At 46.9% G+C, this 23,253-nt stretch overlaps 1 protein-coding gene across 2 annotated transcripts; it reads right to left on the bottom strand.

Annotated features, from left to right (window-relative positions):
* Window positions 1-4,266: 4,266 nt before the first annotated feature.
* LOC124210950 (protein Wnt-6) lies at window positions 4,267-23,032 on the bottom strand. 2 transcript variants are annotated; one of them, XM_046609436.2, is made up of 5 exons: window positions 21,957-23,032; window positions 15,532-15,752; window positions 6,489-6,614; window positions 5,872-6,074; window positions 4,267-5,738 (listed from the first exon to the last, which is right to left on the bottom strand). In XM_046609436.2, the coding sequence occupies exons 1-5, from the start codon at window positions 22,022-22,024 to the stop codon at window positions 5,277-5,279; spliced, it is 1,080 nt and encodes a 359-aa protein (XP_046465392.1). In that variant the 5' UTR covers window positions 22,025-23,032; the 3' UTR covers window positions 4,267-5,276. The 2 variants fall into 2 exon arrangements, with proteins under 2 accessions (XP_046465392.1, XP_046465393.1); XM_046609437.2 differs by having other exon boundaries at window positions 6,495-6,614.
* Window positions 23,033-23,253: the final 221 nt, after the last annotated feature.

Raw genomic sequence — 23,253 nt, 5'->3', positions numbered from 1 at the left:
TCAAGATATTTATTTCATCAACGGGGGCAGCAAAAGAGGACAAAGGGGTTAAGTTGTACAGGATAACCAGATATCTTGCTCAATTCAAACATACCTAAAGATATTGTGTATGTATAGCGATACCTGGGTGGATGTGTACACTTACGGAAGAAGTTATTGACTGCATAAGTGCTAAGTGCTCCTAATACGGTTCTAACCAGTTCCAATTGCTGTTTGCCAAGCGAACTAGGTGGTAATGAGGATATTTAAAGAGGCCAAACCACTGGGCAAGGTGTCGTCATCGATTACTGCCGATTGTAACCCGTCCCATTGTTAAGGTGGCGGCAAACGAGGCGATGAAAACACCCACCGAGCGCAGTTATTGCGTAATACCCACCGCCACGCACGAATATTGTAATAGACATACCGAGAGATGTATGTATGAAGCCTTTCACTTCGGACGGTGAAAAGGAAAGATTGAAAATAATTTTTTGTGGAATTTTACGAGTGGAAATTTTCTCGAATCTTACGAGAATCTGTCCCACGAGTGCTCAAATAATGGAAATTTTCAAACTACTTGAATTGATGAGAGAAAGTCGTGAGAAATGAACAATTTCAGACTTGATATACCGAAATAATATGCATGTTCTAGCTCCACGAAAATGTAGAGAGATAAGCAATCGTCGCAGAGCAGAACTGTAAGTCAGTATTTTCATAGACGTTAGTAAGCTCTTATAAATATGATAAACATCCGCGGAAATCAACTCTCTTGAAGCAAAAGCGTTGGTCGGTCAGCATGTGAAATGCTTCATAAGGGCAGCGAAGGTTACCGGTACAGAAAATATTCAAGGATCAATTTACTGCCGCGTAACTGAGCACACAGATCCGTCAAGGCTAGTAATTTTGATTCGAGGTTCGAAGAAGCTGAAATTGCGGGTGGCCAAAATTAGAAAGTCAAATGAGAAAATTAATCGATAAGTATCGACGGTAACGAAAAGGTAAGACCGAGTGAATAGAGAATGAATAAACAAAAATGGAAAGCCAATTGGTTGCGACTATTGGAATCAATTTCAAGGCAGCAGAGCTAACGAGCTTTACGTGCCTAACGAAACTAATATTGACATACGAAGTGGAATTGAATATAGCGCTAGAGAAAGAAAGAGGAAACTGCGCACGTAGGTGCATGATATTACGATGTGGACGAGGTAAAAATATGTAAAACTTTGTGAAAATGGGCATGTAAGTAAAATGAAATACGGAGAAGCGTCACGTGAGCAGGCGGACCGAGTTCCGGCGGTAGGATTCGTGCATTGCGGGGCGGATGTAAGGTCGCGATGGTCAAGGAATGAGAGCTGAGCTTCAGCGGGTCCGAGCAGGGTATTAAATTTAGAAAATTATCTTCCTATAAACACCTAGCTAATTAAGATTGGAACATTTTAACATTCTCGCCGGGCCAATAAAGTCGGTAAGGTATGGGTCGTTTGTTAAGCTTATGAGATTGTTTAATTAATATTACTGTCGGCGGAGGAGACGACCACCTCTGGCGATATAATACCCTCCAGGTGAACCAGAGCTACCAAACAGATTACCGGACGAGCCCCACTTTCACCGCGATAAAGAATTTGAATTACTGATTATTTAAATGTTCGTAATTACCGAACGGCATCCCAGAGAGCACGAAATGCTACCATAAAAAGGTAAGTACGTCCCGTCTGCCTCCGTCAAATCGCTCTTTCATCGACGGGCTGCACTCCTCGGTTAGGAGCAAAGGTGGGAAAGCACAGCGCGATGCAACGGCTATTGTTTGAAAAATAAACCGACGCATTAGGATAATCGAGGGAATAGTTTCAAACTAATATGCATCCTTGTACCGCTGCTGGTCTTGATTAATTTTTACCCGTGCTTGGCAATGGCGTAACGTGCACGTTGAACTTTGATAAATATGAAAAGCGCAGGTGCATTCACCTACACTGTGGTTATTTTTTGACAACTCAATTTCCAGGACAGCCAGTAACATCGGTGTCAGGCGAATAGAAAATGAGTTTCGGAGAGCGTGAAACTTCATTCCGACCCTTCATTTGTACTGAATTTTCTCATTAGTCTGAAAAATTGAGCTCTCCAGAAAATAATCAAGACGCGAGTGATTCGGTATCCTCACGATTCATCAAGCGCGTGTGGTGAAAAAATAAAATTTAAACGTCGATTGATCGACGCGCGTTAAACCGATCGAGATATAGAGCCGTGATGTTCCCGATCCCTAAATTGAGGGAGAAAATTCTTGAGGGTGAAATGAAATTTTTTCGTACAGCGTACGATGAAGCAACGCGCAGGAATGATCGCCGGGGCCATTTTGCCCCGTCAAAACAGCAGCTCCAAATTACGAGAGGACCACCCAGCTGCCGAAGAACCGGCCAATCTCTTGCCTCGGAGGCTAATCGCGTCGGGGTGCCGGCGAAAGGATATACAACCACCTAGCGGTGGGGTTAATTGCATCGCATGTCCCGCGTTCGCGGCCTCGGAGATCCAAAAACTCGAGTTATCTCGCCTAACGATGCCCCTACCTGGGCCAGGACGCTCCTTCTATTTATTTTTCCATTTTTACCAGAAGCGATTTTGAGCTTTCAGCATCCAAAGTAGGAAAATGGTGCAAGACTTGCTGTAAGTTTGTTGCAAAGAGTTTTCACGTACAATACAAAGCAACGCGGAGAAATAAATTTACACAGAAAAAAAATGGTTACATTATTTTATCGCAATTACCTTTGATGTGTATTATTTCTCCAGTCGAACACCTCGAAGTTTACTGCGTCGCTCAGAGATCCTTTTTCAGCAAATACACCGCACTGCACTCAACATTCACGGGTCTCCGATCGCATGGATTTAAAATACGAGAGTACAATTTTATAAAAATTTTATAACGTTAATAATCGTTGAAGAAATAAGTCAAGTGTATATTTATCAACTGTTCAAAAGTGTAAGACTCGCGAGCTGCATGTGGTTATAACGAAATATTCGCGGTTGAGAGCAGACACCGTCAGCAACGTTGACGACGTTGGACTTATTACTGCGAGTAGAATTATACAAACACGATTTGGCCACTCACACTGACTTAACAAGGTTCGAAAGATCGGCTGAATCACTGGAAAGATCGGTAACTCGTTCAACGACTGCATAATCGCAGATACGAATAGATCAGAGCTTTTGCACCTGCCGAAACGCGTGTATATTGTTCCGAACGCGACGTAAGACTGACGAGGCTGCGTAAAGTGAGTTGTTATGATCGTCGTCAGGTACCAGTGAACGACTTTGTTTACACGAAGTAAGGACGTTCGAGGGTGTGTTTGAGAATGAATTGACTTACCTCCGGCATCGTTGAAGCCCAGCAAAACGTGACGCTGCGGGATGAATCAGTATCACTGCACCTCTCGAAATCCGCGTGCAAAATCTCAAGCTTGACTTTCGACCGACGAGGCTGCGTAGCATCGACGATTTCGTTGAATAAACTTCGTTTCTAATGCGAAGTTGAGGGAGTTTGGATAGATGAATAGGTTTGGCTTCTTTGTCGCGATGTGAAGGCATGCCCGTAACGTGTTAATACGTACACCGTGGAAGGTATAAAAAGGGCTAGGGCGCGGCTGGAAATCGTTTTCGAGGTTTATATCTTGCTGTAAAAAAAAGCGTAAGGATCGAGGAATTAGGCGGAGAGTTTACGGCCTGTGTAAAACACAGCTTTTAGATGTAATTTAACTTTATAAAAGAGTTACCTCCGGCCGCGTTCCTCGCCGGCACGTCTGGTCGGGAAAAACGAGGAAAAAAATACTCTCTACATCTTCTATTAAATAGTTTTACAACAATGGAATTTCGCGTCCCCGTAAAGCCGGATATAGCTGTACGGGCATGGCCATAATGCAGGGCTTCGTCGAATAAAGGATTGACGTACGTATCCGTGTATAGTAGCCCGTCATAAAATTTTTTAACTATGTGGCTTGAGAACGATCAACAGGTTTTTCGATTTTTCATTTCCTTTCTCATTCAACGTCTAAGTTATTCCAATTATCGACTTCCACACACATCAAGACATGCGAGTAAACCTGCGCCGTTTACCTTTTAACCTCCAACTTTGGCGCAGAATACCCTCGTCAAATTCAATTTGTGAATGAATTTATCATTTTTTTTTTTTTTTTCTTGTATTTACTAGCGGATTAATTCCGCTAATAGTTGTTAAGTACATGTAGCAGTGAGAAAAAGTGTAGAATTATTCGCTGTAAGTAAGATGATCGAATGATTAAATATGTTTTCATTTTTGTATTTTTTCAGATTAATATATCAGTCTTATGTACAGAGGATAGTTAGGAAAATATTGTTGTCATTATAAGGCACTTGATGGTAATACAATTAATGAACGAAGACCAGCTATTGAGTCTCAGATTTCTACATATTTTATAGCATAGCTAAGCGAATTTATCATCAATTAATCATTAAATATATATTATTCAACCTATAGCAGCGGATAATATGTAATATTAGTCGGCTCGATGAATGCTGACGATACTTGAATATTATACATCGATTAAATACGGAGAAGCTGGAATAGGCGCTAGAATATGAAGCTAAGAATTTTATCAAATAGAAATACAATTTCCTGTTTAGAGGAAATAAAAAATATAGCAATGATATTTTTTCTTCACCATATCTCTTACACTATTGTAATTTATTGACTATGCTTCGCGATGGGACCGACAAATTTCGGGCAGAACGATACACGACCGAAATTTATACACATTATACATAATAACCTAATTAATCACATAGAACATACATCACAACGATCAATAATTATTATGGCAAGACAAAATTATATGTATATATATATATGTGTGTGTGGGAATATATTTATACATACAAATTACAAATAAAAGATGTACATGTACGTAAAAACAGATCGATTATCTCCCCCCTCGCCTTCTCTTCCCACCTCATTTTCTCTCTCCTCGAAGTGTTCAGAACGGCCAAGTGTTATCAACGTATAATTTCCGGTGAATTATGCTTACCTGTGTGTGATTTAATCGTGACGTTAAACGCGAAATGAGACATGCGTATTAACAGTAAAATAACAGAGTCTATAAACGCTGATTAAACGATAGGAAATGACGCGACGAGGTTTCCTGAGAACGATCGGAAGAAGAATCGACATTATTCTTTCTTATTTTTATTCTCTATGTATTGATTATTCTTTTTTTTTCCTCTTTCGTCACTCTCTGAAACACGGATCAGATGAACCTGGAGACCGAGATCCTCGTTCAACGACACGTGTTTACCGACATTTTGACGACGCACGTGTTGCACGTTACTTCGCAGCACCACTTGAACCTACAATGACAGTTGACCTTCTCCTTGACGACTTTCGTGTCGTAACCGCGACCGCAACAAAGAAGCTCGCAGCCCTCGACGCCGGGGCTCGTGGCGTTGCACTGCCTACCCTGAGTCCCGAGGGAGCCGGTCTTCCTGTTCGGCTTGCAAAAGTCCGGCGAGTCCTCGCTGTAAACGAGGTCGAAACGACCGGGAGGCTTGATCGTCGGACCCTCGGTTATAAAGCTGTGACCGTCGTTGCTCGGTATCACCTTTGCCGCCCCGTCGAACGAGTCCTTAAGACGATTGCCGACCTCGCGAAACGGGGGCATCTTCCTCCAGCAAGTACGAACGGTGCACGAACCCGAGAGACCGTGGCACTTGCACTCGGTGCGCATGAAATTTTTCACTGCCTGAGAAACGAGAGAATGTAGGCTGACTGTGAGATGACTTCGACCTGGGAAGGGGGGCTGGAGGTATGACGGAAGGACTCTCGATTTAGAGGTTCGGGAAGAGGTGTCGACGGCTTGAGAGAGATCGACTCACCAGACGACCGGCGTCGTTGTTGTGCAGCTTCACCAGCGTCTTGATGTCGCTGCGTTTCCGGTACGGCGCGTCCATGAAATCTCGGGACTTTTTGAAACCGAAATTCACGTTGTCCCCGCACCCGCCCCACTCCCATTCACCCTCCGCCAAAGGATTTTTGGTTCGATCGGGTGCTCGGCTTGCTGCTTTTCCACCGCGATTTCCTGCGCACAGGCGATCACCGTTAAACGAGACATACACGGTGTTTTTATTCAACTGTCTTTCCCGAAACAACGATCGAGTCCAAAGTCAAAGTGAAACGATTCACCAACGATGCTATTTCAGATCTTACAGCCAGCCAGCAACGTTTCAACAGCGTCACAATTGTCTCTAAGAATAAGCAGGTCTGATACAGATTCTTGAGTAATGAGTTTCCGATCGTATTTTAAACCCTGTTAATTTTCATCAAATTAAATGATACAAGTGTACGAACTAAGTCCGCGACTAAAACTTTCACGTTTGCTGCCTTGGTTGAAATTAATGTAGAAGCTTTACTCAATCCGTCTGCATGATTGGAATGACACAGGTGACGAGAAGATTAAAAAAGCTTAATTTGAAAGTGCCGAAACGATACTTACTCCTACCTTTGCTGATAGTTTTGTCACACGAGCACTCGACGAGGTGGCCCATGGTGCAGGCCCTGGTGACAGCGTGAGTGATCCCAGCAGCCGTGATGGCGTTTATGAAACCAGTCTCTCTCGTGTCTAACGTAAGATGGAGAAAAGAAATTAGATTGCACTTAAAAATAAAAGGATATGCAGTATAACGATAATGAGAAAGTAAAATACACTCGTGTAATAAATCAATGCGCGGTGATCGAAGCCAGGAATGATTAATTAAATACTGCAAGATGAATCTCTGAGATTCATATCACGAGATCGGGTATTATTGGGTGATGAGAGTGGGAACCGGATCAGAGATGCAAGGGCAGAGATGCGTTTAATATTGACGCGATGAATCGATGTGTATCGAGTGAAATAAATAAATAAACGCCGAAGGATTAAAAGATCAGATCGAATGGATCGAAAACAAATCGGATTACACATCATTAAACGGATAAGACAATTAGAGCTTGTGAGAGCCGATGAAGGGGATAAATTAATTGCTGCCCTCCGGGCTTGAGAAGGATCCGACCGTCCAGACCGGGTACCGATCGGCCAATCAACTCCTCTAACTGTATCGACCTGCAGCGGTAACAGATGGGAGTCAATCCCGTACCAACATGTAGTTTCAATTACCTATCGAAAAGTTTCCTCCTCTTAGCCACCGGCGCGGTATAAATTTCAAACCCCGTAAAATCGTCGACCCGTGGGTTGCGAATTGAGTTAATTTCGCCGTGACGTTTTCGCGTTTAGAAACCATGCGCGTGACTGTGGGTTACACGTTATACGGGACGAGGTGAGACGATATCGGGGGGGGATAAAGATCGCGGAGGAAGTTGCAGGGTCTAAAGACGTCGCGTCGGGTGGCTACAACGTTTATGTACTTCACGGTGGCTTTTTACAACGAACACGTGCCGATGTAGGCCATCTCTGAATAACACTAATTACGGCAAGCAGTTTGTTGTGAATTACCATACGCCGATCTCCTAGGCTCCGCTTGAGCGAGATCTGGTTTTATTGGGCCGTACTGGAGCGGTACAAGGCGTAATTTAATGTCTATCTTACTCTAATATCTTTCCGCGCAACAAGGCATCTGACGCGTCGTGATAAACCGCGTGCGTAATAACCCTCGATTAACCGGCCTCTCTCGAGGCGATTCCTCGACTTCTGCTCCGTACACTGGAGGCAGACGGCAGCGTGCAACAGAGGCGAGAGAGAAAGATGAACCGAGACGGCTGCGGACGGTAATGAGATTAATCTCACAATTTTCTTCGCGAGGATATACCCGGCAGATCCGAGAATTTGTTCCCGGGTACGAAAGCCCTTACCGAGTAGTACGAACGAGGAGTGCACGAGGGCGAGGAATGCAAAGACAGTCTCGGGGGTAATCACGCGGACGTTAAACAACCGGATTTAATTGCAGCGCCGAGTCACTCGTGAGATGAGATGTTGGCACGAAAAGAGAAGAAGAGAACGATCGGCGGTTATACGACGTTCAAAATAAACGACCGATTGAAAATATTCGGGATAAGCCCGATACTCCGAGGTACTTGACACCATGGCGCCGTATACATATACCCAAGGATATAGAAAAGGTTCCGGTATCTTCGTACACAGGCGTAGCCGTGACGCGATCCAGGACGACCAGGATCCAGGGCTTGGCACTCCGACCTGCAAGTACAATGCCACTCGAGTACATCGCTTTTGCGACAGACGAGACGCGCGACGCTTTTCCAAGGCTCGGTTATGTCGCACTATCGTCGTATATCGGCAGGTCGACGAATGAATATTGTTCACTCGGTATACGAGTTCCTTACACAATCCGAAACAATTCAAACGGAAGGTCGCTTGGGAGCTCTCGCACGGTCCTCGCTCTCACAGTGGCCAACCGATGCGAGCCCAAATCCAGACCCGAGCCCGGTCCTTCGTTCGTTCTTTCGTTTGCCCGCCGTGTCCAACCATGGGTGCACTGGGTGGGACCCGGAGCGTATTGGATTTCACCTGTCACGTTACCACTCCATCATTAGCGCACAATGCGTCAAGCTCTGTACCCTTTCAGTGAGCGCACTAGATTACACAGTTTTACCCTTACCGTGGTACGGACGAGCATCCGGGCTTTGCAAATCGGATGCCGATTACCAAAATCTTGAGCCCGGTACCGGGCTGGGTGTGTAAGTAACGATCACGAAGGAGTTCTTTCTCTTTTACCCTCTCCGTTTGCTTTTTTCTGGTTTTTGTTTCGTCGTTTCTTTTCTCTACATCTCCCCCTCTCTCTCTCTCTCTTTCTCCCTCTTTCTCTGTCTCGCTCTCGCTCTCCTTCCATCTCGCTCCGCGCTCCTTCCCTGAGCCACGATATCTCCGTGCGATCGATGGAATTAACTCATACAAGGTGGAATGTTTCTCCAATTACGGTATCCACCTTGTGTCTGCAGGAAAGACGACTGCAGGCCCGTCTCACGTATAAATCTCCCCGAAAGATCCATCGTCACGGTAGTCGTGGTACAGGAGCTGATTCGAGTTTGCGTCACTCTTCGAACGGCCGCAATACATCAGCGGAATGGCTCTCCGAGTCTCGGGACCGGACATTACGAATCCACGAAACACACGCGTCTGGCCTACGGATACGCGTAGGTACCAGGTCTAGAAACGACGACGATGACATGACGCGATCCGATGTTCCTGAATTGCGGAGTTCTGCGTGGACGCAATAAGCCGAGGCTAAGTCACGTGAAAGTTGGTCGAGGGAGGTGAGGCGGGGTTAAGGGCTGGCGGGGAAGGGGTTATACACGTTAAGCACGGTTCACCGTGGTTCCCATGGATTCCAGCCGGGTATCTTTAGCACGAATCGACGGAGCGACGTAGCGACTGGACCTTGGCTGCCACCGCCCGCGTATCTTCTGATGCATCAACTCACCTTTCAGTGTGTATTTAAGCGATACGATACTCTTATATACGAGTTGATCTGATATGGAAAGCGAAAGGTCCGAAGGGAAGGCAGGCAGTAGAGAAGACGGCAGCACCATCATCAGCAGCTCCTTAGATCCAACCGTGACGGAAGCGTCGTTTCGCCTCCGGAGAAAGACGAGCCGAGCCGGCTCCGCTACCTTCTCCATTATTCCGCGATACACGCACTTTTCTGCCCTTCTTGTCCGCGCTCCTTTCATCTTCCAACGACGAAAAAGCACCGAGTTCCCTCAGTCACCTCGCTCTGGATCGGCGTAACATACGTACTCCGAATGCAAAATAGACCGTCCCGATCCCAGCCAGTGCGATCCTCTGCACTCGTATTCGTGCGGCGTGCGGGCTTACGGCTCAAGCTGCCGGCGGACCGCGAAGAAGATGATCACGATGCGTCAGGTTAACCGAGGATCGAGTCCCGCGCGTGTATCTGTTACGTGAACATTATCGGTGGCTTTGAATCACTTCGGATCAATTAGACAGGCGAGGATCGTTATCGCGGCAGTGCAGGTTGCAGCCAGGTGCGTCGGATACTTCGAGCCAATTATCAACATTCTACCAGATTCGCGTACCTACGCACCAGAGGGTAATACTTATTTCCGAATCCCCCTCCGCCGTGGTTTCTTTAGCTCGAGACTTTGGCGTCTTCACCTTGGAATTACGATCGAATAAGGAACGAGGTTTAATACCAGCGAGCGTTGCCTCTACGGTGGAGAATTATACGACGTTCACGCATGATGGCATTGCGCACTGCGGCAGGTTGCAACGGTGCAGCGGCCGGAGGGTGCAGGGGACGTTCACGATCGAGTGATTTATGGAGGGAGTCAGGAAAGCACTCGCATTCGTTAATCTCTGGCCAATTAATCGATCACCGATTACGCAATAGCCATGCTTACTTAGACCATATAGTTAAACGTCTGTAAGCTGCGGTCTTGCGGATTTACCGCCGCTGACGTAAATGGTATTGAGCGCGCTGCGTGCCGCGGCGGCAATACGTTTCGAGAGCCTAGATTTATCGGACACCATAGCGTAGCTAACTTCTTGCCGATAGATTATTATACAGCGAGGATGTCCTCATCGATTGACCGAGTGATGCATAATTTTGCTCGCGGTGAAAGGAGCCGAGGAGAGAAAGCGAGAAAGTGATTTTTCTCCGCGGCGTGTGTTTCGTTTCACGTTGTCTCCGCCTCTGTTGGGGGAAATTAAAAAGCAAGCGATTGTGGTTTATTTGACAATGAGATCGAGCGGCCGGACCTTTCTTTGCGTGGTTATCTCTTATCTGGCGACATAAAGCGCGCGAATCGTTCGATGGGAATACATTCAACGAAAGCTAAACGAGAGAATAGCGAGCGAAGAGGCTATTTCTGTACGATCCGAGTCGCGGCCTCACCGACCATTTCCAATAAATACTAACTGGACGCATGAATACCTCCGCGATGAGAATGACCGAGTGATAAAAATCCCGCAGGCAGCAATGACCAAGTGTGGCTTGTTCCCGATTTTTTTCACTCTCTTGTTTTCTCCTCCCCGACCTGTTAATACACTTTATTTTCCACCCTCCCCATCGCCCATCTTCGAATACCCAGCAATTTTTATGCATCCGGCAATGATTCGCGGATCGCGATGGAATTTCTCATCCGGGTAAGACCCGCAGCCGTCTCCATCGCGAACGAGCGAAGAGAGACGCGAGCACCGCGGCGGTGCGGCCGCAGGAATACCTCGGTAATTACTGCTGAGATGGAATTGTGAATGTTCGCAATTCTAAGCATTCTGTCGTCATTTTTCAAACGGAAAGCACTGCTCAGGATTCTTTCCCCATTCTGCAGGAACCGCGATTCGCCGCTGCACGCGCCCCGTGCACGAGATAATCGCGTACAGATCAAGCTCGTCGACGCTCCGCAACTGAAACGAAGATATGAAAAATAGCCGCGTTTTCCGCGGGGTCATTTTGAGGAGGATTGTACCCCCGGTGATCCGCGCGGCGTGGAATGCTCCCGGGCAAAAGATCGGGGGTGAGTAACATCGGAGATACATTGCCGGTACATCGCCGTGTCCCTTGGAACCACAAAGGATTGACAACAGCAAACAGTTTAGTGTCCCTTACGTTTATTGTACCGGGGCTACCGTACTTTAACTTAACTTTTACTGCACCGAAGGCGGTGGACAGATCTGTTACTCTTCGGCGTTGAGTCCGGTCTGGGAACGCTGACATTTGAATGCATCGCCCCGACAGATCCAAGGAGGCGCCCTCCTCGCCCACCCCCGCAACTCACCGTCGCCCGACTCGAGCCCAAGGAGAGGTTCGTTCCCCGCGACGCGGTTCGGCTCCGGCGACGGGCGCTTCTTAAGAGAGCGCAGCTTCCTCCCGGCGGAATGAAAACCAAGGATTTTCGGTGCCCGGGAGGTAATTGCGCCGTGCGGTATGAGGGAATTTGATTTTCTCCGCGTAAGGACGCGGAACGAGGATCGCTGGCCGACCTGAAATTACTGCACTTATATGTAAACAGGGGACATAAGCCGATATCTAAGGACATAAAAATTGAAGTTTAAACGTAATAAATGCCGGTGGCGGAACCCGGTGGTCCTTGCAAATTACCGACAAGGACCCACGTATTCTTTCACATCCATTCGAACGTATCTCTAATAAGGGGGACAAATTAAGCCAAGTCCCTCGTAACCGGAGGCTCTGACATTATTTCGCAGTAAACCTTGCCGAGAGAACATCGTTAGCGGAGAGACCGAGAAGCTGATAGACCCGGAGACCTTGCCGGGTTCGGAATACTTTTTAAAAGTATAGGTACCAAGATACAGGTGGAGATATAACGCGGCTTGAAATAAAACTAAAGATCCACCGAGCGGCGCGTGGTTAAACCCCAGCTGCGGCGGAAATCTCCAACGGTTAACGAATCAACGAATTAATTAACAAATGAACTCAACAACCCCCGACGTAATTCTCCCGCGTAATATTTTCATGCAGTACATCATTGGCACGGCTTTCACAGTTATCCGCTAAGCATTTTACCCTCCACGTAGGTACCTTTTATCGTAAGCGTGCACTAATATTCACCGTTTGAGAAGAGGGGCGTCTGTTATCGAAATCACGCGGCTATCGGACGAGGCTCCGAGATAATACTTTCAATGGAATTTATAAGCCGTATAAATTCCGCTCCGTACGCCTTATCCTGAGGCCGATGGCACAACGTCGGCTCTTCGTTGCATCTGATAGAACTGCTGCGCCAGGTGACGTGTGGTAATAAGAACTTATGGCCGGACGCGAACCCGGCAACCGTTAGCGAACCCGTGCTAAGTGTTTTCCCTCCACGAGTGTTAACTAATACGTTTGTATGCATTCACGGCGCAACCCGCAGCTCGCTGCAGCCGACGATCACGAAGACGACTCAACGCGAACGACAAACAGATATTAACGCTCATCTCCTCGACCGCCGTACAATAATCCTATGCATATATTTTTCGCACGAATACCCTGCTTGTGACATGGGATCGTTCGCAATTTAAGGGGCAGTGTTTTCGATTCGTTAGCAGTTATGAAGAAGAAGAAGAAGAAGAAAAAAAACTACAAGGGGTAAAATCATTTTTCAATTTGAAGCTATCGGAGGACCGGGAATTCGCCGAATGACGTACGACGTGGGAATAAATCTTGGAACAAATAATAGCACTGAACGTTGGGCGAAATAAGGATTAAAAGGAGTGAGCAGGGACCGGGAAGGAAAAAGAAAATAATAATAGTGACGATGGAATTAACCCTAACAAATTCATAAAACGTGATTTCATCCTATATAGGATGCATTCAGAAGTTTGAAACATATGCACCGTGCACGGCTGAAAAAGGTCTACCCTAACTCAGGAGCAGAACCTCGATTAGTCCTTATCTGAGGATTAAGAGGGAAGCGGAATAAATTTTAATTTAGACTCGGAATTCCTACCAATTCTCTGGATAACTTTTAGGGGACGAGTGAGAGTGGGCGAGGAAGAGGGAAAGGGGCGAGGTTGGGTTGATTCCGGCTCATCAGGCTCAACATCTAAATCTCGGATCGCGTGTACCTATCAGATATCCCTTTCCTTTTAGTACCACCTGACAGATTGACATTGTCCGTCAGATATTAGTGGCAATGTGTTCCCCTAATTAAAGCCCTTAAGATACCCGCTATTCGTGATCAGATATCACGGCTAAATAATCGACCGAATACGTACGCGTGGACAGGGATATAATTATTATCCTTCAAACAAACCGAATCCCGGTTACACCGTGTAATGTATTACCGGCAATCGGAGCTCCGAATCTCGTTCCTTCGATCAACTTTCGTTACGAATAACACGAAACTAATTTTTTTACTCATCTTTCGCTGTTGTACTGCACTGACGGAGGCAATTGCGACTGAGAAAAGTCGAATACGGTAGCTCGAGGTCCGGGTCGCAGTGGTCATGACTGGCTGTCAACATTATGACCAATTTCGAGTCACCCTAGGGGCGTTCGCGTTAAAATACGACCCTCGGAGGGGTGGCATTGGTCTGCTGACGATTCGGGATCTAAGGGTCACTACGCGAACCTTTGTGAAGACCATCCTCCACCTGGCCACGGGTCGAGCTTGCGTCGCCCCTGCGACACCTCATAAACGAGACAATACGGCAGATTACGCGTCATTGGAAAGCCATAATTTTACGCCGGGCCTGACGGAGGGAAAAAAAGTTTTTCTTTTCAACGGTAAGATACCACGCGCGATTGAAAGGTTGGTGCAAAACAAGTCTCTGTTAAATTTTGACCAAGCGACATGCCTGTTGATGAATTTTTTTCAACGTTTGCTGAAAAATGTAAATCGAACATCCAACATTTCTTCCCCTGCAGATTATCAGACGAAAGCAATGCCGTTTTACGCCGTGTCCCTTTTTTCACCAGATCACGAAGACATCTGTCCAGTCAACAGGGGGTGCTCGGTACCGGGTGTCATATATTTTACGAAGGACTTCCCACGGGGAGCTGTCAACAAGGTAACAAGTTGCACTGCAGGTAGGTATGCATTTCGAACTTGAAAAATAAAATACGAGAGCTCCGCATACGGCTACGGAAGAGCCAGCAATGAAGATTTACCGAAGATCGGATTACCCGACGATCGACGGCACCGATTAATTATTAATTGATTCCTTGTCCGATCTCGATTACCCAAATTTTTCTATCGGCTGAAAAGAATTCCAAACCTAACTGTAGTCGTTACATGACATAGTAGGTAGTGGGACTTTTCTTATTTCAGCCAGAATCGAGGTTGCCGTAAAGGAGCCTTTAAAAATTGACAGAGACAGCTATAGATTAAACTTTATCTGAAGTAAAAAACTTGAGGTAGAAATTCCGACAAAATTTAGGTGGATCCCCCCCTCATTTTCCCTCTCTCTCTTTCTCTCACTGTTTCGTTCAGTTTCCTTTCCTTTCTTTTTCCCTTTCGGGTCTTGACGCCTATCTCAATTCCCTATTGACGTTTATTTATCTGGCTGCGTTTAATTTTTATGGGCCCGATCCACCGATAGGGTCAGGTAGCTCCTGCTGTGTGGTCCTCCGCTGATCCGACCTCTCCGCACGCAGCATCCCCTAATTGAGGGGCTGCGTGTACCGATAAGGTGAACATGGGCGTTAAACCCCAAGTGCTACCTACGAACTTCTGCCGGAGGATCACGCCGAGCCTCGAGGGACCCTTTAGTCTTTTCCGGAACAATCCTGGTCGATTTTATGGCTGATCGGTGCGGATTACCTACCAGCGCGACGACACGCCGCTCCTTTTTTCTTCTTCGTTCTCTTTTTCTCTCTGTATCTCTTTTTTCCGTTGCCTTTTCCTTCTTTTTTTGTATCTTTTTGTTTTTTTTTTTTTTTTTTTTTTGAAGCAAGAACAGAACGAGAAAGAAGATATCGAATATCAATGTCACTTTGATCGTCTCGAAAATTTGTGGAACCGTGAACTTCGCGACGCATAGAGGGAGAGAAAGAAATGTGTGTGTGTGTGTGTCCCCTAAGATTCCTAGGATTTTTTTAAAAACTATCTCTTTCGCAGCTTACCTCGAAGTAAAATTTTTCTGAGGGAACGCCTGACCGTCGTGCAGTTCCACCTTCTGTTTCTGAACTGATGCTGACATTCCCTGGTGCCAACTTGAACCCCCTTCACAATTTCTTTCAACAGCGCTGGCTCCTTCCGACAAATGTCGGCCAGCTTGCCCTTCAGTCTTCGCGTTTTTTTACACACCAGCATCGGGTCCATTACGACCTGACTTCCGGCGACCCTGAAAATGAAATTGAACCAATCGTAAGAAATGTTTTGGGAAGAAAATTAACATCAAGCTATGTTCTGGGTGAAATGCTACTTTCTTGAGTCTGTACATATCTCCCACGTTCACCTTGGCTTGAACTTTCCAAGGGCAAAGAAAACAGGGCGACCCTTGAGCTACCGCGAGAACGTAACTCAGTTGAAAATAATTTAGGGAAGCCACAAATCTGGCGAGCGACATGTAGCAGCATTTGCGACTAGGCGTCGTCGCGTATTTAGGCGAGGTCGTATCTCAGGGAAATGAAAAGTAAAAGAAGCCTGAGGGACAGGCGGATCAAGAGAAGGAGAACGGATGAGAAAGAGAGATTAAGCGGTCGCCAAATATCCGCAAGATGTTGTGTCTCTGTACTACCAGGGGAGAAACTGTCTGATCCAACGTTGTGATTTATATATTCGCTCGCCGCAAACTTGTTACTTTTTCGCCCACACAACTACGAAATACACAGTACGGGGTAAAATGTCGGAAACCACAGTGTTCGATGCTCGAAATTCGTTGACAAAAAAAAAGCATACAACGAAATGAAAAAATAAAAATTCATCGAAGTACCAGAAGTAAAAAATAAGTGACATGATCGTGAAAATTTTCGTTCATCCAATTTTTAAGGATTCCCAGATATTTCGATACATATTAAAGAACAACTGACTGTTTGAAATTGGAGGGAAATGTTCCAGTGGATAATTAAATTCAATAGTTATTTGACAGAGCGAAGAGCGTATAAAGTTGGACGAAATCATGGGGGGAGGAGAAAAAGTACGGAAAATATATATATATATATATATATATATATATATATATGTATGACCGAATACACAAACTCCGTGGTGAGTGATCAAAATTAGGCGTAATAAAATCTGTTTGTATATGTACTGAACTGGTGTTGCCACAGTTTGAGTGCTGACTGACGTCGTCAGCCTTGCACATCCGCGAAGCGGTTACTGAAATATAATTTAATGGTTTGTAGATTCGAATATTTATTTATTTTCTCTAATCGCACTCGCCTCACTTATACACCGGTGATAAGCGTAACCCAATTTTATCCTATATCTTGGAGATGATGAAGAGATGAAAAATCCTTTTTACAAAAATCCAAGAGCAAGCCTTACCAATGGTAAAATGAAATAAATTATCATTGTTGTTGTTGTTATTATTATTATAATTATTATTATTATTATTATTCTCCTCCTTTCCAGTATTTTTTCCTCGTCAAGGTCCCGGTTGAAAATTTGAAATAACAAATGAAAACCGAAAAGTGAGAGGAAAAAAATTAAAGCGACGGGTGGATTGAATTGTACTTTATACGATTGAGTTGAATGATTTATCACGTCAATTGACGATGGGTGATTACGAAACAAGGCAAAGTGTTTGAAGAAGTATAAGTCTCTTTCTGTTCCTCTCTCTCTCTCTCTTTTTCTCTCGCTATCTCGCTCTCTCCCGTTACGAGCTAGGAATGCATCAGCGCCACTCACAGTTTCCGAGAACATGTAACGACTGACATAACAGTCACGTTTGCGTTAAAGTTACGGGCACCAGTGTATATTATGTTAAGCTGTTGGCAGAGAGGAGGGTGAGCCGAGTTGGTGCACGTATTTCACGACTGTTTGCCTCGGAGGAGTTGGCCCTCGCATAGGCAACCCTCTCGTGATCAAATAAACCTAAGAAGCCACCGATACAATGCACGAGATCATAAAATTATGAAATTACGACGTCCTCGTAAACAAAAAGCGAAATATGGCTGCTAATTCTATTCAACGCGCGTAGTACTGCAACACCGTCACGCTATCGCGCCGGTCCACCTCTGTACCTTCGCGTACGATCTACACGAGCGAACGATTCAATATATTCCGTGCCGATCGCGAAACCGGAATAAACTTTACTCGGCAATAAAAATACGTCCAATAATAAAACGAAATGCAGATAAATTTTTTTTCAATCATTTCGAATCATCTCATCCCACTCAACGCGAACCTGTCGCTGAGAATCGTGGGCAAGACTCACGAAGAAGATTCTCTCTACAGCTCTCCCTTTCTCTACGGTCTGACTTAGGATCAGATTTATCACGTCATTAGACGCACGGCATTCTTTTCGAGGCGTAGAGCTCCACGCTGTCTGGCGAAGAAGCTCTTCTCTTCAGAAACTGGACCTGTTACCCACCGGCACGGTTCGAGCTGCACACGTACGAACGAAGTTCACCGTCCGTACCCGAATGCGAAAATCCGCGAGGATTGCAGGATAGAAAAAGGAAAAGGCATCGCCGGGTATTATTCTTCTCGAGAAAGTCGCTTCGAATATGCCAGGAACAAGGCGTTCCTATCCTCGGCAGTGGTGCGGGAGACGTTTCAACTCGTGTGTATAAAAATCCAAAAAGGAATGGGACACGCGTTGAACACGCGAGGGGAATCTTAGCGACCAAGTCCAGGACCCTGCGGGAGTAGGACATCTCCGAGGAAACAAGTCGCGAGAATGTTGTCGATGTGGGAGGAAATTTTTCAACGATCGTGTTACGCCTCGGCGTTCCTCGGTGTCCCCGAGGACCTCTGGAGAAGCGGAATCGTAAGGGGGTAAGAATCGCGGCTGCGCCGGTTAATTTCCCTGGTAAGCAGAGTGACTCGTCAGCCGTCCCCTGCACCGATTGCGATATTTCCACTTCGATCCTGTCACAATAGGAGACCAGCCGAGGCTGTCGGGCGAGCCAGCAATGACACGCGTATCAGCTACCAGGACGGGATAAGGAATCGAGAGCGCTGGAACAAACCGCGGGTTTAACCGGGTGTGTAACAGGCGGTCGGGCCGAGGCGTACCTCGTGCTTGATTTACAGGGCCCCCCGTAGGTCCCCGTGGGTCCTGCGGGTCCGCGGGCCCCCGCGGGGGCCTGGAACCGAGCGGAGCAGACCGAGTCACCATAGGTGGATTTGTTACGGACGCGGCAGAGCAATGAGAGCGTGCTAATGCGGCTTAATGTTTTTTCGAACTACCCCTGCGTGCCGCCGCGGTCGCGGTGCGTCGCTTCTTTTTGGTAACGCGAGTAGACCGAAGTGAGGCCCGAAGCTTAGGGAGTTCCTTGCCCTCTTTTCCGCCACTTTCGTAGCTTCGTTGCAATTAGCAGCCACTTTGTACCGAGTCGGTGACTGCGGCCGGTGCGCCATCCATGCGCGTATTAATCGTATGCCTAGTGAAAAGCTTCGAGCAGCTGTGGGATCAGAGAAACCGATCTGAAATCTAGCCTGAGATTAATGGGACTCGTTGACCACGGGGTCTTCAGCCGGCGGGCGTTCCTTCCTGGGTTATATTCGTCCAGAAATGCGGGAGTGATCAAGGTGCGTGTAGCTACGCCCGCACCTATATTTAATACGCGAAGAAGAGACCGTCGACGGACGTACCTCGCTGCTGCAGCGCCGCGTGCTCGAGTCAGAAGCGCGATTATACCTGCCTAGCCAAGTACTCGTACACCTACGTATCCCTGTTTGCGTTGGCACACAAACAATGTTTGCCCGATCATCATTCGTCGCGGGGATTATCGTACCTACTTTCGGGCGGAACCACTCGAGCCGTGCTCGAAAAGAGCCCCCCTCACGAGCCCATGGAATGAAAATTCCTCGATATCTACGCGGGGGAAAGAAGGACGATAACGATCGACCGGACGACGAAGAGTGAAACCACCGAGCGTCGATCGGCGTGCCGTGCGCGTGTCGATCCGCCGGTGGATCAAGAGCTCGGCGACACTCCGAGCGAGCCGAAGTGGCTAGGATTACTCGGGGCCCGGGGGGTATCAGGTATTCAGGTGAGCAAACAAGCGGCGTCGATTCCCGCGGGAGGTGGGAGGAGGACCTCCACTCCTCGCGGACCATACCAACCAGGGCGGACTCGGAAGGCGACCCGGATCGTCCGGGACTCGGTGGACTGCCCACCGTGGCTCATTGGTTAACTTCACGATGGTGCCCCACCGAGCAATCTCGGTATATCGCCTCCGGTAACCACGGCAAGGATTTGTTATCGCGTCCGCGGGGCCCGAAAGAACCGGCGCAAAGCTACGCGGCTCAACGCGGTTTTACCGTAGGACGATGGTCTTTGGACAAGGGAATCTGAACCACGCCCGAACCAATAGCGAGCATCGTTCGTCTCCCCAAGGACGTCTTATCGCCGAGTAGTCGGTAGTTTGCCTTCGACGCGGCGAAAAACGCTGACCCGAACTAGCAGGGGGACTTTTTCTCCTCTTCAATCTGAATACGCCCGACAATTTCAGCTCGTGTGTGTATAAGTAGGTATCTCGTTCGGTTATACGGAATTCCAGCTTGCGATCAGCCAGTAGCCGTGGCGTAGTCGATGACCGTTGGGCTCTCTCTCTCTCTCTCTCTTTCTCTCCCGTCTCCGCTACGGGAGCGGTCGGCGTGTGTCGGGGGAACAAATTATACGCGATGCCGGAGATTTACGGGACACTTGGTGACGCGACGGAGAGACCATTGTCCGCCCTCCTTCTCTGTCTCTCTTTTGCTCCTATTGCTCTTGCCACGGAGAGACGGAGGTGCGGCGATTCGCGAAAAAACGAGAGAATGCCAGCCGAGGAAAAGAATCCGGTCCAGAGGTAATCGCCAACTATCCTCCGCTGATCCGACCATACGCTCATCCTCCGCGTCCAGAAACGCGAAGGAGAACGCGGCCAGGACCGAATTGAAAATTACCAACCACAAAGGACTTCTTATGTACCCTTAAAGTAGACTCGAAGCTCGAATTGTTCTTTCCTCAAATCCGAAAATCGGGTCAAAATATTCGTCATCCTTTGATAATACGAACGCAGTTTAGATTCCGTGCGGCAATACCAAAGATGTGGGTACAGATTTGATTCTATATTTCATTATCCGTTTTTTACTCGTACCCTTCGTTGACAGTCATTGTTGTTGTTTTATTCGTGAATTTTCGAGATTCTCGCGGGAACTTGTCTCGTGACAGGCGCGATAAGAACCCTGATGTTATCTGACTCCAAATATTGACAAACTTAACGGGAGCAGAGAGCCCTGACGAGCAAGAGCTGACTCTTTTATTTACGACAAAGATAGGAGGCTGACGCTTCTCGCGGCCGAGTCTTATGCAGTTTTGCAAGGTTCTCGGTGATCGTACCTGCAACGTGTAACTCGCCAGCAAAGAATCGATTAAAACGTGACGAGGAATTGTTTGTTATGTTACCAATGAAATTTGGTGGACGCGCAATTTGAGTCAAAGTCATTTTCTCACACCTAGGCCTGTTTACGAAGGCGAGAAGGGCGGAGAGAGCAGAACGCAACAAACTTAAGCCTATATGCATTACAGATGACTTCTGTTTGTTTTCACCCTCTCTTTATGGCTATCATGTGTTACCAGGCCCATGCAACGCCACTTGACTCTTTTACTTTTACTTTTTTAAGCCTCAAGTTCCACTATTGCTCAACCATTCACCGCACTAATTTACTTCCGTTTGTGTCCACTGTTAAGTGAGTTTGAGCCATCGCTTACGGTCACGCTTTTAAGAGAACTCGTTCACATCGCTAAAAGCAGAAGAAATGTGAGCGAAGATCGTTCGCATTGTGCTCCAAAAAAGGATTGATAGTACAAGATCTATGCAAATTACCATATGTCCATGGTCTGAATACTGTCTTCATTGGTCCGAATTATTATACAGAAATCGAAACTCTTCGCGAATAGCTATGAATCCACTTTGATTCACTGTCCACGATACAGGGTTTATTATTTTTTTGCAAGCACGCGATTTTATAGTTGCGATTTACAAAAACATGGCTCCGCCTTGATCCAACAAAGAGTGGGGAAAAAATTTCAGTAATAGAATCGAGAGATTTCAGGACAGAGCACAAGCCATTAGTCTCATCCGGACTGACAGCTTTATTTACGAAGAGATGTTATCGATATATACGGTCCAGCGTAGCCTAGGTTATGCTCCGAATCCCATGAATTCCGAGTTTTGAAGTTTCGAAAAGGTCTTATTCGCAAAACAGAAATGAAAACAAGAAATCGGTAATGTACGGATTTTTCGCTATTTCTTTATACCGAAAATATCCTCACACGCTTCTAGTGGATCGAGCAAGCTTAGCACTTAGAAAATAAATTATACGAGAAAGAGGGTTCGAGCCTCTAGATGTTTAATAAACTTTAAAATCAGGATGAGGGACTCACCAAAGAGATCCGGTGATCGGAGTAACGAGTAACAGGCAAATCGCCACCAGGACGGTACGCATCTCCATTCCCTGAGATAGACTCGGAGATCTTCTCCGAGGCAAAAAATCCCTCACCGAATAACGCGTTTCTCCTAATTCACCTCGATTCTATAACAGCATCGGCATCTACCTGCGTTGACTTTTCGCTCTTCGTGTTTTTTATTTGTATATTCGCTTGTATCGCTAGTCACTCCGCATCCCCAATCGAATCGATGATTCCAGCTCTTTTGCAAGTTTGTAAAATATTTACACGTTTTTGAAAAATCGTCGCGCACTTCGGCACAGGATTATCGGTAGAAAGGTCCCTCAAGCTGTGTCGATAACCGGCAACCCATATCGATGTACCTCCGTCATTCTTTTATCGTTGATTCACTTTATCTTCATTTTGACGAACATCACTCAAAGTTTATACTCCTCTGCAAGGTCCGTTTTTTAATACGTAGAGAAGAAGGGAGATGGAGAGACAGCTGAGAAGGAGGAACGACGACAAATTGACGAAGCACTCTGTTGGAACTCCGAGAACGGCGAGTCAGCGGAAGGCGGTAGGGACGATTTAATTCGATCGCGAAGTTTTTGAGGCTAGTTTGAATGCGACGGTAAAGCCGTTGCGTTAAAAAACTGGAAAACTTGACACGCGAAGCGGCCTGCAGAACTGTGTCACCCGGATCTTTCGGTCTTCCGTTACCCCCACTATGAAACCCACCATAGAATCCCCACCACTTTGATGAAATCGGCTCGAGCTACCTCAGCTGCCGATCGGAACTTCCAGGTCCGGAATCAACTACCCCTGGAGCAGGTGGATCTTCGCCGGTGTGACAGGTAGGTACTCTCCTCGACGATCAATCGATCGCCTCGTCGCCGGTTCCAGGTGGATAATCCATGAAGGGATGAGGATCACCACGAGGATGCGTCGCGGACGAACCGAGTGCGAAGGTAACGTGCGGTTGCCCAATCTCGGAGATTACTTTAAATGCCGCGAAGATGTATCGAAAGGTAAGAGTATGGGAAAGGACCGGCAGAAGTAAGCGGCTGATTCTTGCTGAGCAACGGTCCACCTTAAGACTGCGGCGAGGCAGGTGAGCGCCACGTCGCGGCAAAAGACCGCACCAAGCCCCTCTTATGGTCCACGAGAGTCGGCGGGATGCTGTGAACGCGGAGAAGAGGCCGCGAGACCGCGAGCCCAGGAGGCACCGTTCGCGGGTCTCGTAACAGCTTCGCGGCTAGACGCGGAGACGAGAGAAACGACCGGGCTCTAG

This window comes from Neodiprion pinetum, chromosome 2 (assembly GCF_021155775.2).
Source record: "Neodiprion pinetum isolate iyNeoPine1 chromosome 2, iyNeoPine1.2, whole genome shotgun sequence".
Classification (NCBI taxonomy): Eukaryota; Metazoa; Arthropoda; class Insecta; order Hymenoptera; family Diprionidae; genus Neodiprion; species Neodiprion pinetum.
Note: the sequence above shows the minus strand (reverse complement) of the source record. Positions and strands in the feature narration are given on the sequence as shown.

Bases quoted from the DNA above. Each gene is read 5' to 3' on its own strand.
- LOC124210950 (XM_046609436.2), bottom strand. From the start codon at position 22,024: ATGGAGATGCGTACCGTCCTGGTGGCGATTTGCCTGTTACTCGTTACT. The intron at 6,615-15,531 runs GTAAGCTGCGAA...ATCTTACGTTAG, and splicing joins CAGAAAAATTTTACTTCGAG to ACACGAGAGAGACTGGTTTC. The intron at 6,075-6,488 runs GTAAGTATCGTT...GCCTGTGCGCAG, and splicing joins AACTATCAGCAAAGGTAGGA to GAAATCGCGGTGGAAAAGCA.